The sequence below is a fragment of the Ascidiella aspersa genome, chromosome 6, assembly GCF_963924565.1.
Source record: "Ascidiella aspersa chromosome 6, kaAscAspe10.2, whole genome shotgun sequence".
Taxonomy (NCBI): domain Eukaryota; kingdom Metazoa; phylum Chordata; class Ascidiacea; order Phlebobranchia; family Ascidiidae; genus Ascidiella; species Ascidiella aspersa.
Genome location: NC_139452.1, coordinates 24295122 through 24310789, shown reverse-complemented (window position 1 = coordinate 24310789; position 15668 = coordinate 24295122). Strand labels below are relative to the sequence as shown.

Genomic DNA, 15668 nt, shown 5'->3' with positions numbered 1-15668 from the left:
ATTGGCTGAATGACGAATAAAAGGCACATGATGATGTGTAACGTGCACTTGATTTTGCGAAAGCAGGTCTAGTACACATGCCGTAAAAAATGGTATTTTTTTCAACCCTATATATTTCAAGCCAAGATTCAACTTAACAGGCAGATATGAGTTGTATTACTGATTACCACAGGTCGTATAATCGTATCATATACAAGCATAAACAGTTAAACCAGGGGTGTCCAACTCAAACATACCGGCGTGCCAATTTTTATCCCATAACTTCTCCCCGTGCCAAAGTTTAGGAACTATAATTCTTTGGAATAATTGAAACGTTTTTTACAAATAATAAAAACGTGTTGTAGCAGTTCGTATTACTCTAATAAGTGTGCGTCGGTGAGCTAACTTTTGCTTCTTATTTCTTCACACCAAACCTATTAGCAATATAATGTTATAGTATATTAGAAGTAACTGTTAGTTATGGTGATTGCCGCGATTGTTTTATATTGTGAATAAACAATGTCAATTTACTGTATAAAAATTTAACGATTTTTGACAATTGGCAGAATAACAACAAAAAAGTATTTTAGGGTAGCTTGCGTGCCATTTTTTATTAGGTCGCGTGCCACATTTGGCACGCGTGCCGCTTGTTGGACACCCCTGAGATAAATACTCAACTCGATTTACGAAATCTATTTTCATATCAATATGAAGAGAACCACAGAGGTTTAAATGGCTCAGTCCAATAGACACGCCATAGCTGCGAATCCAGTCAAAAGTTAACAAAGCGTTAAAAGGGAGGCAGACTAAAGAAAGAATATCGCTTGTCACGATGGTTCGAAGCGTTTATTTAGAGACACCTGTTTACCGCCATCTCTTGAGACCAATGGAACGGATGGATTACAATGTGTGAAGAACAATCGCGAAAAAAACGTCACGCGCCACAGAAGCTTTTAGGAAACGTAACAATGTTGTGCCGGGGACGTAACAATGTTGTGCCGTGAATAAGCGATTTGAAACGATCGAAAAGTCCCCACGCCTAGGCGGGGCTTTAGTCAGTTTTAAAGATTGCACAGTTTATGGTCGGGGAATCTTGTAAGCGACAAAAGTTTTATCGGGAAAGTTTAGGATTCCGAGGGTTACGCTTTCATGGTAGATCTTACGAAACAGCGGCATTTCGTTTTATTAAAAATGCTCAATTCACGTTGGCAGGTGAGATTGTCGTTATAGTTCATCGAATTGAACACGACGTCAAAAAAACTGTCACAGAAATTAACACTGCGCCATTTTTCCCAACAGCTAGGCAATACCGCGGTAGTAACCTTAAAAGTCCGAAACAAAAACAGGATGGCACAACAAATCCATAAAGTACCACTTCATATGTGTTTTCATATGTCTTGATTAACTGGGTTAAACACTAGGTATAAAGTCCCTGAAAAGATCAGCACTAGTTTAGAATAACTAAATAAATACCTTTATACGTCGAAAACTATGCTTAAAACACGCATATAATAATGTGAGTTTTTAAAAGTCTGCTAATTTTAACTTTAGTCTTTTTCAAAGAAATGCGTTTATGTTTTGGCTCGACTCCATTCTAACATAACTACAAAGTTAAACAAAACTTGTAAATATGAAGTTACATTTTGATTTACAAGCCAGTGTCCACAGTTGTACTTTTTATCTACTTGCTTTTCATGAAGAAAACAACAATATTTTTTATATTAATATGAAGCTTTTTTTTTTAATTTTGATTTCTCAGGCATTTTATTACTTGCTGATTACGATAACTTTCACTTAATAACCAAACTCACCGCGGTCGGTGAGAATGTGCAGCATCCTTGTGACGAGGGTCTCCGCTCCCTTGGGACAACCTTCGACCAGTTTGAGCAGCTCGGGCGAACTCATGCCCATTCCACGAACAGGGGCTTCGAGAGCCCGAAGGACAACTCGCTTGATGTCGGCGTTCGCTTCTACGTACACGTCCGCAAGCCTGCGTGGAATACGCAGTATAGCCATTTTTAAAGAGAACCCCAGATTAACATTATAATGCTTGCATATTGCAATACTTGTAGCGGGTTTGTAACATTGAATTCGGTGAATCTGCGATAGCTTTCTGTGGGCTAATGGTACGTAAGCCGTAATCGCCAGTCTGCATCGAAATACAAAGTACAGCCATATTTACAAAGAAACTCAGAAATACTTTATAATGATTGTAACAGAGCGACGGATTCCGCGAGTCTGCGTTGGCTTAATCTCTTTATCACCTAAAGAAATAATCAGCCGGGATCAACAAGGCCATAAAAACACATAGGCCACACAGTGTTATCATGCAGGCAAGACAAGGTTAATAAAATCTATCCAGCGGTGAGGTTAGAACACATAAACCCTGCTAATAATGTACATCAATAGCCCCCAACAGTCCAAATCGTATGACCGTGATTGACAATTCGTATCTAACAGCATGTTCTATTTTTCTAGTGCTAAACATGTTTTTTTGTTAACTGGGAGGAGAGGGCAGGTCTAAGAATGCAGTTGTACGTACAGTCGTAAACGGCAAATATATAACGTAACCAAATTCTGAGAAGATTTTGCAACCTTAAAGTTTCACTATAAACCAGTGAGGTGCATTTTCTAGAAGAAATTATTGGATTGCGAACAACTGCTATAAACCCTTTAATCACTTGTAACCAACAATCGACGCACCTTATGTTAGACACAAAAAAATAAGGAAATACACGGCGGAAACGCGATTCGCAAAAGACCAACAGTCACCATTTATGTGTAAGCAATGAAGTTGCGCCATTTCCAATCACTCCACAAAGTTTGTAAATTTTCTTTATTTAACAAGCGAGCAGGAACCAAAATTCGTTTGGTCTGTCTGTTTGCTCGTACCGTGGTTACGAAACGTGATGCAACCTCGTAGCTATAAATTAGGTTTAAAGCAGTGGGTCAAAAAATTTGGGAAGTGAAGAAACATTAGACACCCTTCAGATCTCCAGGAAATACTTTTGAGCCTTTCAATCACCTTTTATTTGGAAAAATATAACAGCTGCAGTTTCCTACCTATTGTTTGACCATCGCCGCAGCGTTAGCCCAGAGGTCGGCGGACTACAGCCGCCAACGTAAATCAGCTCAACAGCTACCTTACTTACAAACTGGGCACGAGGCCTTTCTCTTATTTTGGGCTATTTTAACTACATTTAAATGCAAATAAATAAGTTTAAACCATATTTCCGTTGTGGCAAATTTTCTTAACCCAGAGCTACCGTGCGTATGACAAGTTTCAAAATTGAAACTTTTCGTACTATATATAACTCACTAAAAAGTTTCGCCAACTTGATTTGTATATGTTTTCGAGAATGCATTAAAAGCTTTATTATAAAAACAAATACAAAAGTATAAGCAACACGTGCATCATTTTCGTGTGCTCAATGCGTCACGCTTCCTTCTAGATTAAAGCTATTGGCAATTTAAACCAAATAAATGTAATTTCGTGGCTGCTTTCTTGAGTATATAGTTAGACCCTTTTCTAATTGCGTAAAAAGTGTGGTTACGACATAGATTAATATTAATCTTTTTAAAATATTAACACCAAAATTAGTGTAACAAATGTATTACGACCCGTCGATAGCCTTCTACGAGTTTGGTTTTACGCCAAGACTACGAAGGGGTTGCTGGCCAGTGTTGTAAGTTGTTTATTCGGCAGCCGTAACAACAACTACGAATTGTAATCCTTACACACACGCCAACCAAATAAACACAAAAGACGATCACCAGAGCTTGTTTTATGAATGGACATATGGTATGCACAAATAAGAAGGAACTAAAAACACAGTTTCGCAATTGAAAAGATAAACAATTGTGGGGTGTTAACACTGCATCATTGCGCCAATTAAGGTTACAGTTTCTCACAATCCTAAGTACGTTTAAAATGAACTATAATCGAGCCGATATGTTTGCGTTGTTAAAACATTTCACATTACGTGATGTGTTATATATCACTAAGCGCACTTTGTACCAAAGTTTTCTAAAGTAAAAAAAAGCTTTCTGCGATTAAGGCCCATTAGAGCAAGGGCCCCAAACTAAAATTTCTCTGAGAGACAAATAAAGCCATGTGGATTAACTCGCTGGCCGCCGCTATACACTACTAGACTATAGTGTAAATTGACTTCAACGGGACCATAATATTATTTGCGTATCCTTCTCGGGCCTAACACCGTCGGTTATTTGTTACGCCATAACGTGACGTCATAAAACAAGTAATCCCAGAATTACCAGCTGTTGTTAAGCAATAAAAATTGCACTAGTTTGGTTCAAATTGAAGCTTTCAGTTTATAACACGACTTGACGTATTGGTCGCAAAAAATAGGACTTTGTTATTCAATGATGTTTTAACATGATATTCAAAACAAATCCTTATGGCCACTGAATTAACAGCCCTAAGCCTAAACTACAGCTGTACAGAAACCACGTAAAAAGTAACAAAGCACGAAGTTGTTAATCTGTCGTTCGAAAAGTTATAGTGGTGTCATTTACCATTCAATGGCCGTATGGTAAAGAAGTATAGCAGGTCTTTTTTCGCCCAAATGGCAAAAATACCTAGATGAATTGTCGCAGAAGCATTTTGTAAGAGTCATGTATAGTCTTACTACCGAGTATGATTTCGTAGCCAAGGTTGTGAGAACGGCAAGGTGCAATTTGTTTCCTAGTCCATCAAACACGTAAATCAATAATCAACCAACAGTAAAAAGCAAACTATACGGATATTTAAAATTACAAAAGTCAATTCCCGCCACTTACTTGTGAATGAGAGCGTGGTTGTGAGGTAACAATGCCAGGAACAATGACAAGCTTTGTTTTATTGTTTCCTCCGTCCAATTCTCTGCACAACATAAAAGAATTTCCGTCATTGAAAATGTCACTGGACTAATTGCAACAGAAGGTTTTTTGCTGAATCATATCGAGAAAGGTCCCCGGTACTCCCAATAAAAAGTCCCCGGAAAAATTTAGTAACTAACACGTCATAATGACGTCAAAAACATACGCATGTCAATATAGGCTGAAATTTCATACTAGTCCAAACACCTTGGGATTAGTCTCATATTAAAGGTAAAGTTCAAAGAAACAAAAATTTCAATTAAATAAAAACGATTAAACGAGCATATGACGTCATAATGACATCACAACTGCAAACTTTAAGGTAACAGTTCCATTACAAAAGGAAAATTCGAAATTTAACAATACATTTGGAAACAGCATTACATTAATGGTTTGGCCAATAGTCTCCCGCAGCAGGCCAAAAACATTTACTTCAGTTAAATTAGCCACATTGCACCCTTTTTTAAATATAGGTTCACCTATTGAAGTACGTAGCCTACCTAGGTGTCTAAACATAGAATGCTATTATGACGTCGTAATGACGAAAACAAATAATGATATGTGCAAAATCATCATTTTTGTGCAAAATATGACAAGTTTAGTTCATTTGCTGTTGTACATGGAGACGACGAAAGCGTTTTTCCCTTTTCACTATTTTTGGAGCCACGTTTAACGAGGTTATGGGTCATACGTATGACGTATGTGGTGGTACAATCGTGACAGCTCGGTTTAGTTATTAACGCTCGCAGAGAAGCACCGAGTTGCTAAATAGTTTTATGAAGATAAAAAGACCTAAAATTGGTAAGCTGCACGTTTTTTTTAATATAATTCGAAAATAACACACATTAAATGTTATGGTCAACACAATAAGGTATTTTAATTTTTTTTAACCGCACTAACTAACGAATAACAAGCTGTACATAAGATAAATTAAAAGACTATTCAAAGACTTTGAGATACACATTGGGTTTTTCAATAACTGTTTAATACAGAAATTATTTTGAAGACATTTACCGGATTGTTTGCCCTGTTTGAGGTTAGTGGATGTATTAGGGGTTAAAATTATTAGGCGAGTTAATGTTGATACTTTGAGACTAGGTAAGAGACGGCTTTAGGACTTACTTAGACGTTATCACGACGATTAGGTATTAGTCTTATTTTAGTCTTATTCCGAACTGTGCTTTTTATTCCTAACTTGATGTTGTTCTTATTTAGGTCTTCTGGCTGGAGTCCGTCCTACCCAACAGGGCTTTGGCAAATCTATCAAACCTACGTTATGTAACAAAACATAATAAAATGAATGCATCTAGGCGCGTATCGTGGACGTTTTAAAGGGGTGTCACAAGATGAGCAACCCAAATCACCTAGGTTTGCCAATATAGTGAGTACAATGCAATACTACACAATGAACTCTTTTCAGCTCTTCATCAATTTGGTGTGGTGCGTCAATTCTACCTTTTTTGACGTGACACTGCAAATAATACAACGTTACTATTGCCTTAACTATTACTGGACGACCTCGCTGAATATTAGCCTAAAGTTGACTTTGAGTAAACCTGTAGCGCATTTTGTCCCAGGCTTGCACGTTTAATGAGGGAATGTTACTTTTGCAACTTACGCAGCTAAAATTAGAAACTTCACACCTGGCGTTACAACGTTAGTCGCTCGCCCAATAACGCTTGATTGACACTTAATTGTTAAGCGAAGGTTATCGCGAGACGCGAAGTAATTGGTCGCCCGAAAACGCTAACTTGATTACCAGGTTCGTTTAAAGCAGGGGTCGCCAACCTTTTTGTAGTGGCGGGCCAAAACCAACCTCAGAAAGGTCTCTGCGGGCCGCACAAAATGTTAACTACGAATTGTGTAATTAAAATGTTAAAACTATCGTGAATCAGGCGGACTTTTTTGCGCTTAAAAACGTGTTTAAATACATTTAAGGAGGCAGTAAACTATTAGAGCAAAGCGCGAAAAAAGCGTTTGTTTGGTTTAAAAACCGAGTCCGCTAAAAAACATATGTCCAATATTTGTGAAGGTGGTCCGCGACGCACTTGGCAGCCTTCCACGAAACAACGGTAAAAAAGCGCTAATTTACATTTCAAAAGACAGCCTCAAAACGTAAACAAACCGAATAAAGAAGGATCATTCGCGCATAGCGGGATAATTTTTCGCACTTACGTATAGTTAAAATAGTCAAAAAGTATTTAAAATGGTCTCGTGTCTACAGTTTGTCACATAGAGGCGGCGGGCCGGATAAATTACATCGGCGGGCCGTAGGTTGCCGACCCCTGGTTTAAAGCAAGCACTATAAATGAGTCGCCGCAGCTACAGGCCTTATCAAAACTTGCCACTCGCGTATGTACAATTAGGCGCAACCACGGCGGAAAACCTCCTCCCCCCCCCGCCCCCCATTTTCAAAGTTATTTCAAACACCTACTCTCGTCACTATCGGGAGGCAGTAAGTCAGCTGGCGGCGTGTTGTGCGACAGAAACCCGGGACTGGTGACCGCGTACTGCTCGATGAAGTCACGTAAGGAAGCGTTGTCGTACAACTTCTTGGCGATCTGGATTGCTTGCCTTCGAACCTGCAAGCAACAATTTATTAGATGGTAATAAAAGGAGGCGAGTATTTTCTTTGTGATTAGAATTGTGGAGGCACGTTATACAGGATTGCCGCACGCACTTGAAAAAAAATTTATGAAAAAAGTAAGGCATTTCGCAGAATCTTTATACCTCTTAAAAGACCATAAAATTTGAAAACAAAACGGTATAAATGTCATGGTCAACACAGTAAAATTTTATTTTTACAAGGGGACTTTCTTAACACATAATTCAAGCTAGACATTAAATTAATTTACGGACAATTCAAAGACTTTTGAAAAAACGTAAGGTTTTGAAAGGCTATTAAACACAACTCAATTTAAACCCTTTTAAAGATTTAACAGTTCAAGCTTATTAAGGGTTTAAAAACTTTGTGGCAACCCTTCTAATAGCAGTAATAAAAAGTAGAAGACCTACTGACCATGTTGTTACGAACTGGCTAAAATTTAAAACTTTTGTTTCTCTCGATTTTAAGGCATCAATATATAAGGATTCAACAAAATGTTTTTCTGTCGGCATTGAATTGGAATTAAGCAAACATTAAAAAGGCAAGTTGCGACACGACTGATTTGAGATACTTCAGCCAACTCGATTTCAAAGCCAACCAAAGAAGAAATGCAAACAAGCTAAAAGGCTTAAATTAGCACATTGTACAAGGCCATAAATACCAAACTAAACGACGCCATAAATTAGTGAACAGGTAATAACTAATTATAAAATGGCACATCAGTACATGTAAAAATATTGAAACCCTTTTTGTCGATACAAAGTTATATCATTACTTCACCAATAAAAATGTCTTGAACATCAATAAAAGAGGATGTTTGGAGTTTGGACTGTTTATAAAAACAGGTATAAAACATAAAATCATTTTTTTAAATATGTCAAATTTTAGCAATGATTTTATGTTGACACCGGATTTTATAAGCAGTTCAAACATCACCTGATACGAAAGTAAGAATTTTTCTTTTACATTTTATTGTCTGCGGGTGCTTCTTTATACCCGTAAGTGTTTCAGCATAAAAAAAAGCTTGGGTACCCGTACGGATCTGTAATGTAGCTATAGATCCGTATGTAAGGATCTGTAATGTAGCTTGATAATGAGACGTTTCGATACGAACTTGTATCATCTTCAGGTAATGTGACTGAGAAGTAATCCAAGCATCACTTATAAAAGCAGGGGCGCAAACTAAGACTGAACAATTGCGTCCCACCGTTTTATAAGTAATGCGTTGATTTACTTCTCAGTCACATAAACTAAATTAAGATGAGACAAATTAGTATCTACATGTCCTAGTCAAGATGATATCGATCTATTCGACCTTTTTGGTTTGCAGTTCAATAAAAGTTTTGATTTTAAAATATACTGGTTCGATGCAGCCCTATACACAACGTAACTAATCTCAAACTGAAAACTTGAACTTCTTTTTTTCTAAACCTTTTCGATCCGGAACGCTCCCAAGTCGAGCAGGATGCGGAGAAATTGCATCCTCCTCGGGGGACGTTTAGCGATCAGCTCCCGGACTAGGATGAGTCCTCCGTGGGATCGTCTCTCATCCTGGCAGTAGCTCCGGATCAGTCGGACAACGCTGTCGGTGAGGAGAGGAGCCTGGAGCACCAACTTCGCGAACAAACTGAAAAAAAATTATAAGTTTAAACTTGACATCACGTTGCGAGAGCGCAGTGGTTTTCAAACTTTTTGTACAAAACTACGCAACGGTCCCCTAGCAATTTTTTAATTGCTCACGGTCCCTTAAAAATACACACAAATAAACACAAAATAACACGTTGTTTTTAATGGTATCAATGCAACGAATGCAATTGCTTCTTTGCTATCAGCTCGGCTACGTTAACCTCTAACGAATCACTTTTTTGTGTGAAGTAATCACGAATAGTTTTAAACCGTGACCGTACAAGCCCACAGTGGCAGCGCACCAGCAGTAAAAACGTAATTCTCATTAGCACAACCCCACACTATGACGTCACAATGCACAATCCAACTCAAAGCGTGCAATAACGTGAATGAACAACTAATAATAATCAACTTGGTTTGAAAAGTAGGTTGCCTTAAAAATTCAATGCACAAAAAAATTTCTTCTTCAGGAGCGTCGTGTTTTTTTATTAGGTGCTTCGCGGTTCCAGAATTTTTTTTCGCGGACCCTAAAAGGACCACGGACCACAGTTTTAGAACCAACGCGATAGCGATATCCGACAGTTTTGACAAAAATTATAATCTATGGATGAAATTTCTAATATAAAGTAATTCCTATATCAATTTGGTGTAAGACCGACATCGATACCAAACCAGTATTGGACGAATAGCGATGACATATGGGGGGATCGATATTTACTTCAAAAAGGTAAATTTATGAAAAATTAGTAGGTTAATAACGTGGAGTAACTAAACATCTTAACGCTAAATCATATTTTGTCATAAAAGCCCGGAAAATTGTTTGTAACGTTCCAATATAATATTACTTGATTTTATGAGAATACAAATTACTAATTACATCATTTGATATCGGCTTGGATGTCGAACTTTGCCAAAAAATGAACTAACGGAAGAGACTTTATAAACAAACCAAACATGATTGTTTTTGATAAATTCATTTTATTTTGTAATTGAGGGGACAACACGTAAGAAATAACAAAACGCTATCTGGTTAGCGATTTAAAACGTTTTCGCATTTCCTTTGTCGAAGAAGACAAGCAACACCACTTATTTCAGATTTGAATCGTCTCGAACATTTGACGAAATACAATATTAAGTCTGCCTACTTTACGTTGGCAAAACTAAACAAGCAGCGTACAACACCCGCTATACGTAATTTACAAATTCTGACTAAGAGCATACTCTAAAACGGATGTTTTCAATCGAAAGGAAGAAGGGGGCGTATTCTGCATGTTTGAAGTTTAAGGTTATATACAACGTTAATACTAATAAATATAAAAAATAAACCATTTTTAATTTAAACGTTTTGAACAATTCTTTATGTTGAAAATGAAAGATCCTGAGTTATTATTTTAAACGTTCAAAATATGCCACATACGTCTGTATGGGATTTAATATTCGTTTTATAAAAATAATAGTTTATTATTTTTTTGTAAGTGTTAATGCTGGATAGGTTAGAATACTACAAGTAGTGTGTAAAAAAGGTCAAATCAATATCTTGTATACTTTAGGGGCTATTTAACTGTGAATTTTCGAAGTCTGTGTTATAGTCACGTATGCAGAAGAATTCCCTGATGCACCACCAGTGGCGTATCCAGGGGGGGGGGGTTGGGTGTTCGTACCCCCCCCCCCTTTTCGGAAGTGACATTAAAGTTTTTTGTTCGTTTTAGTCAGGGTTTACCTCACCAACCGAAGCTGCGTGTTTTTTTCAGTGTAATTGGGTCACACGTCTTGCTAATGCGAAACCAAAATCAAACGCAAAACGCCTTTTTCGTTTCTTGTTTTGTCGACCGTAAACGCAGGATATTTTTCTCTTTCGCCTTTCGTTATTCGTTCGGGTTGGCTGATCAACAAGTGTGTGTTTGACAATTAATAACAGTCAATCAAGCGGTCTCTGTAATTCATCGGGCCCGCTGCCTCTACGACAAACTATACACGAGTCCATTTTAAATACTTTTTTATTAGTATTTTAAAAGTGCGAAAAATTTTCGCGCTTCGCGCGAATTTTCTTTTTACGTTTTGATGCTGTCTATTGAACTAGATTAGCGCTTCTCTATCGTTGCGCCGTGGCCAAGTGCGTCGCGGACAAACGGAAAACGTTTTCAAAAATATAGGACACATATTTTTTAACATTGCTTTTATTTTCATTTTCGGCAATGTAATAAAAACTTGCAAGAAATTTTTAAAAATGCCGTTTCCCCCCCCAAAAGCTCGCCAGGTGTACACTAACTTACAAAGGTTAAAAAACTGAACTAGACTAACTATTGAAGTGGCGTTTTTGCAGATGTTGCGCTAATCAAATAACACCGGGCAAAAGCGATCTTCGTTTAGTATTGCAGGTGGCGAAAGACGTGCTTTTAATTTAGCGTAGTCCCGTAAATGGATTTACCAAAATCGATCACATACATTTCTCCTAAAGTTAACGATTGCGCACTAAGCGGTTTCGCAGTTGGCGCCTGGCAGAATTGTCGGCGACGTGTTTTGCGTCTAAAAGTTTGCTTTTGCTGGACGTTAATTGGCTGTTTCTGATGATTTTTTTATTATTTATGACGTCATTACAATCGCTGTTTTATGACGTCATATCTGTCACTATTTTATGACGTCATTAACGTCAAACAGAAAAACGGGGAATTCCCGAAGTTGAAAATTCGGGACCCCCCCCTTTTTGGATTTCTGGATACGCCCCTGTGCACCACATGGGTATTTCCCTCTTCAAGCGCCATGGGTATTTCCCTCGTGGTGAACGACTAGTCCTTCCTATATACCTTAATTTCATTCATACAGCTTTAGTAGCTACGAAACTCAACAGGGCATACTGTTATCTAAAACTTTTTCTGCTAAAAATGCTTCAAGTTGACAAAGTTTTGAAATCCTCTTCTAAGACATCCGAATTTGCCACAATGAAGAGATCAATGCTATTGTTATTGTGGTGAGATTAAATAATAAAGAACTAATTTTTATTATTGAAATAATAATGTTAAGGTATATATTGTTACGACTTTGTAAACCTTTCCAGAACTTATACATGTTGTTTTTAACTATTCCTATATTTTCAAAGTGAGACTTAGGTTAAAAAATAAGAGTTATTTAATGCCTTTACACTGATCTCAAACTGTGTGTCACAATGCACTGGTAAGTTGGTAACTGTGTTCCTCAATAATTCTGTTTAGTACTCATAACTGCACAGATTAACAAGGTTCATATCTTTAACAGTATTAACAGAACAAAAAATATACCAAGGTAAAGATAACTACAGTATAAGATTGGTATTTTAGAGGTGAAGTTGAATCTCCACTTTAAGTTTTTTTTTCTTTACATCCTTTTACAAGTTAATTACAAATTCTGTTTGCTTTTTAGTGTAATTGTTGGTGCATATGGGTCACAGAGCAATATGACAAGTCACCTGGCAACTAATGAAACTAGCAAAGAGCTACAGACAAAGGAACAACTCGTAAATGAAATATCTTCAATTCAGCTGAAAAGCTACCGGGTATGCTTATATATTATTATGTAAATCCTTTTCTTCACTATTTGTAAACAAAACTGTAAACATATTCTAAAACTGTAAAAAAATATAACTTGAAAGCAAAAAACAGATTGCAAACCTATGGTCACTGTTTTGATGTAGGAAACAAAAAAAAAACGAAAATACATAAATTTTGCTAAACCACGCACAGTTTTTTAAAATACAATCATGATTGTTTAATAAAAGGATGCCTTGCAATTTGATAGATGTAAATAGTGAGACACTTTACTGTAATAATTGCACATTTGTGTTATAGTATCAATTTCATTAATATGTAGCATTTGCCTTTCTTAGGGTAAGCGCTTATCTTATTTATCCCTTTAGGATGCGTAAATAATAAGTACTTGAAAGTCTAACTCCAAATCATAATTTAACGGATAAAGTTCTTGGAATTATCCCAGTCTACTTTTATCATAAACATAAAAAAAACAAAAAACTTATAAATGCCATCATCCTAAAAATAGTACATAACTCTAGCTACCCTTGTCATGCAGTTGTCAGAGAAGACATATTCATCACAATATTGATGTTTTTTCAGGCATTTCAATCAAAAGAGGCCAATTGCAGAAACAATCCAGACAAAAATGGAGGATTTTATGATCCATATGTGGAAACATGTCGTTACTGTGTCGACACTTGTGTAGATGGTGATGCAATATGCAAATCGAAATGCAGAGGTATAAAATAATCCAAAATATAAAATTCCAGACAAAAGGGTTATATGTCTCATAAATGTAGGCTTGATGAAAATATACGGGGTAAAATGCGTGACAAATTATATGTTGTTAAATTTGAAAATGAACACCTGTAATTTGCCCCCCCCCCAAAAAAAAAAACACTATTGATCCACATAATACACATATAACTTCTTACTAAAAAAGGCAAAACAGTTTTAAACAAACAGCTCTTTCATTTATATATAAACAAATCTTTTCAGAATACTTTGCACTGGTACAACTAAAAAAAGAAAATGGAGAACTATCTTCAGATTTAAAGGAGGTAGGTTGTCAGTTAAAAATGATAATATAGAGGATGTTTTTTCAATAATACCCTGTCAATCTTTTTTCGCCACAAAACAGCATGTCATAAATCTTTACAACTTGTATTAACATCATTTTGCCATATTTTTTAAAAAAAAATGAAAAAAAAAAAACTAAATTTAACCTGGGATATGTGAGTAAAATGAAAACAGTGTTTTGTGACATATTATGTATATCTCTAAAAATATGATACAATGCTGGTTTTTAATTAGCTAACACAGCAATAAAGTGGGGTTATAAATAAAAATATTTTGTTGTGTAAGACTTTAGGTAAAAATATAAAAATAGCTATTTTTTCTCAAACAAGATTATAACAACCTATAAACCTCCCAATGTAGCATATAGATCTATTATGTTTAGTTCATTTTTGTGGTAGTTAAACTTATACATTTACTGTCTTACATTTTTTTGTGTTCTCAAATGTTAAAAAAATGATGTGTCTGTAACAGTGCAACACACATAAATATATTTATATGTAGGTTAATCAGAAGATGAACTTTTTCATTGCAGTTGTTACAATGGTGTTCTTCACAGCTTTAATATTTGGTAAGTTTAGATTAATTGTAAAATACTACTGTACACAAATTAGTTTTTTTTTAATTTGTAATTGCTTGAAGTCTAAATAAATAAAAACTTTTTAACTTGGTAGTATGTACCACAATTAGGGATGGTCAAAGTGAAATTTCATTACATTTCTAGAAAATCAGTTGCAAAGGCCACCACCTTTTATGATAGAATGTTACTTTTGCAACTTTATGCATTTAATCATATTGGAATTCTGCAAAGGATTAAATAGTCATTCGTAAACAATGCCATCATAAATTATCATTAAATTATTTTTTTTTTTTTTTTTTTTTTTCATCATAAAGTAGTGTTTAATTAAATTAACTAGTCATTTAACACAAGTAAAATATTATACAGGTTTTGGGGTTGGCTACCACTTCTACAATAAGTTGTTAAACAAGATAAGTAAAAGTCGCCACGACAACCCACAAAGTGACTTGGAGGGATCACAATTCCTTTATCCAAACAAGCTTACATAGAAGTAACCACATAATGGAACAATACCTGACCAGCAGCTAAAACATCAACCAAAACTGCTAAAAATAAAGTAAAAAACAACCAGTGAAGAATAAGAAGAGTCAAGATGCCCTGACAAAACAAAAGTGCCTATTGTGGAAGGTGTTTCACAGCCAAATTAGTTTTGTACCTTGCTAAAACTGGCCGATTAGGCTGTTTTGATAGTATAGATATAATTTTGAACCAGTTGTTGTGATTTGGAATAACATCAAAACTAAAAACTAGTTAATATTGGATTTAGTTACTTCAAACAAAAAGAACTATTTTATGTGCACTGTGAAAAAAAAATCTTTAATTACACTGAGTTCTTTTTTTTGGTTCGCCTGATTTGCAATAAAACAAACAAACCTACCCTTCTCTTGCGTCTTGTTTGTCGAGCAGTCCTTGCAATAATCCAGTGAGGCAGGCATCGTAGTTTTCCTGCGCTGCCTTGTCATTAGGTCCACGACTGTTCTCTAGAAAGATATTAAACTCTTCGTAGAGCCACTGGAACGCTAGCTGGGAGCGATTGCGCAAGTCAGAAAGGATAAACTTGGCAAGCGCTAAAATGAAAAACAAAAGATAATTGTTAGTAAACAATCAATTTAATCAACTTCAGTCAATAAAGGAGTATCGTTACTATAGGAAATGAACTAAAACTGAAGCAACTGTATAAATAAATTGAGGGGTTTCTAAAAAAAGTTCAATCTTTTTTTTATTAAAAACAAGAGTTCACAAGTTAAGATCACTCTTTATATTAAGTTTTAAGAGTTTTTTGACCACCAAGGAAATTTTAACAAAAGAAAAAGGCTTCTCTCATTTAAAGAAATAAGCATTTTGTCAACCTAGTACCTTTGCAGCTTAATTTAATATACAGTTGAAAACATTGACCCTTAAAGTTGGTATTTTTATGACA

The 15668-nt window shown here is 35.9% G+C and overlaps 1 protein-coding gene across 1 annotated transcript in view; it reads right to left on the bottom strand.

Moving 5' to 3' along the window:
• LOC146140933 (symplekin-like) overlaps nt 1–15668 on the bottom strand; it is a 48096-nt gene that overhangs the window by 14088 nt on the left and 18340 nt on the right. Inside the window, exons 15-19 of the mRNA XM_083391102.1 lie at nt 15126–15315; nt 8894–9089; nt 7292–7439; nt 4780–4861; nt 1791–1969 (exon numbers count right to left, since the gene is read on the bottom strand). Coding sequence (XP_083247228.1) covers nt 1791–1969; nt 4780–4861; nt 7292–7439; nt 8894–9089; nt 15126–15315 — 795 coding nt within the window. The remainder of the gene's footprint in view (nt 1–1790; nt 1970–4779; nt 4862–7291; nt 7440–8893; nt 9090–15125; nt 15316–15668) is intronic.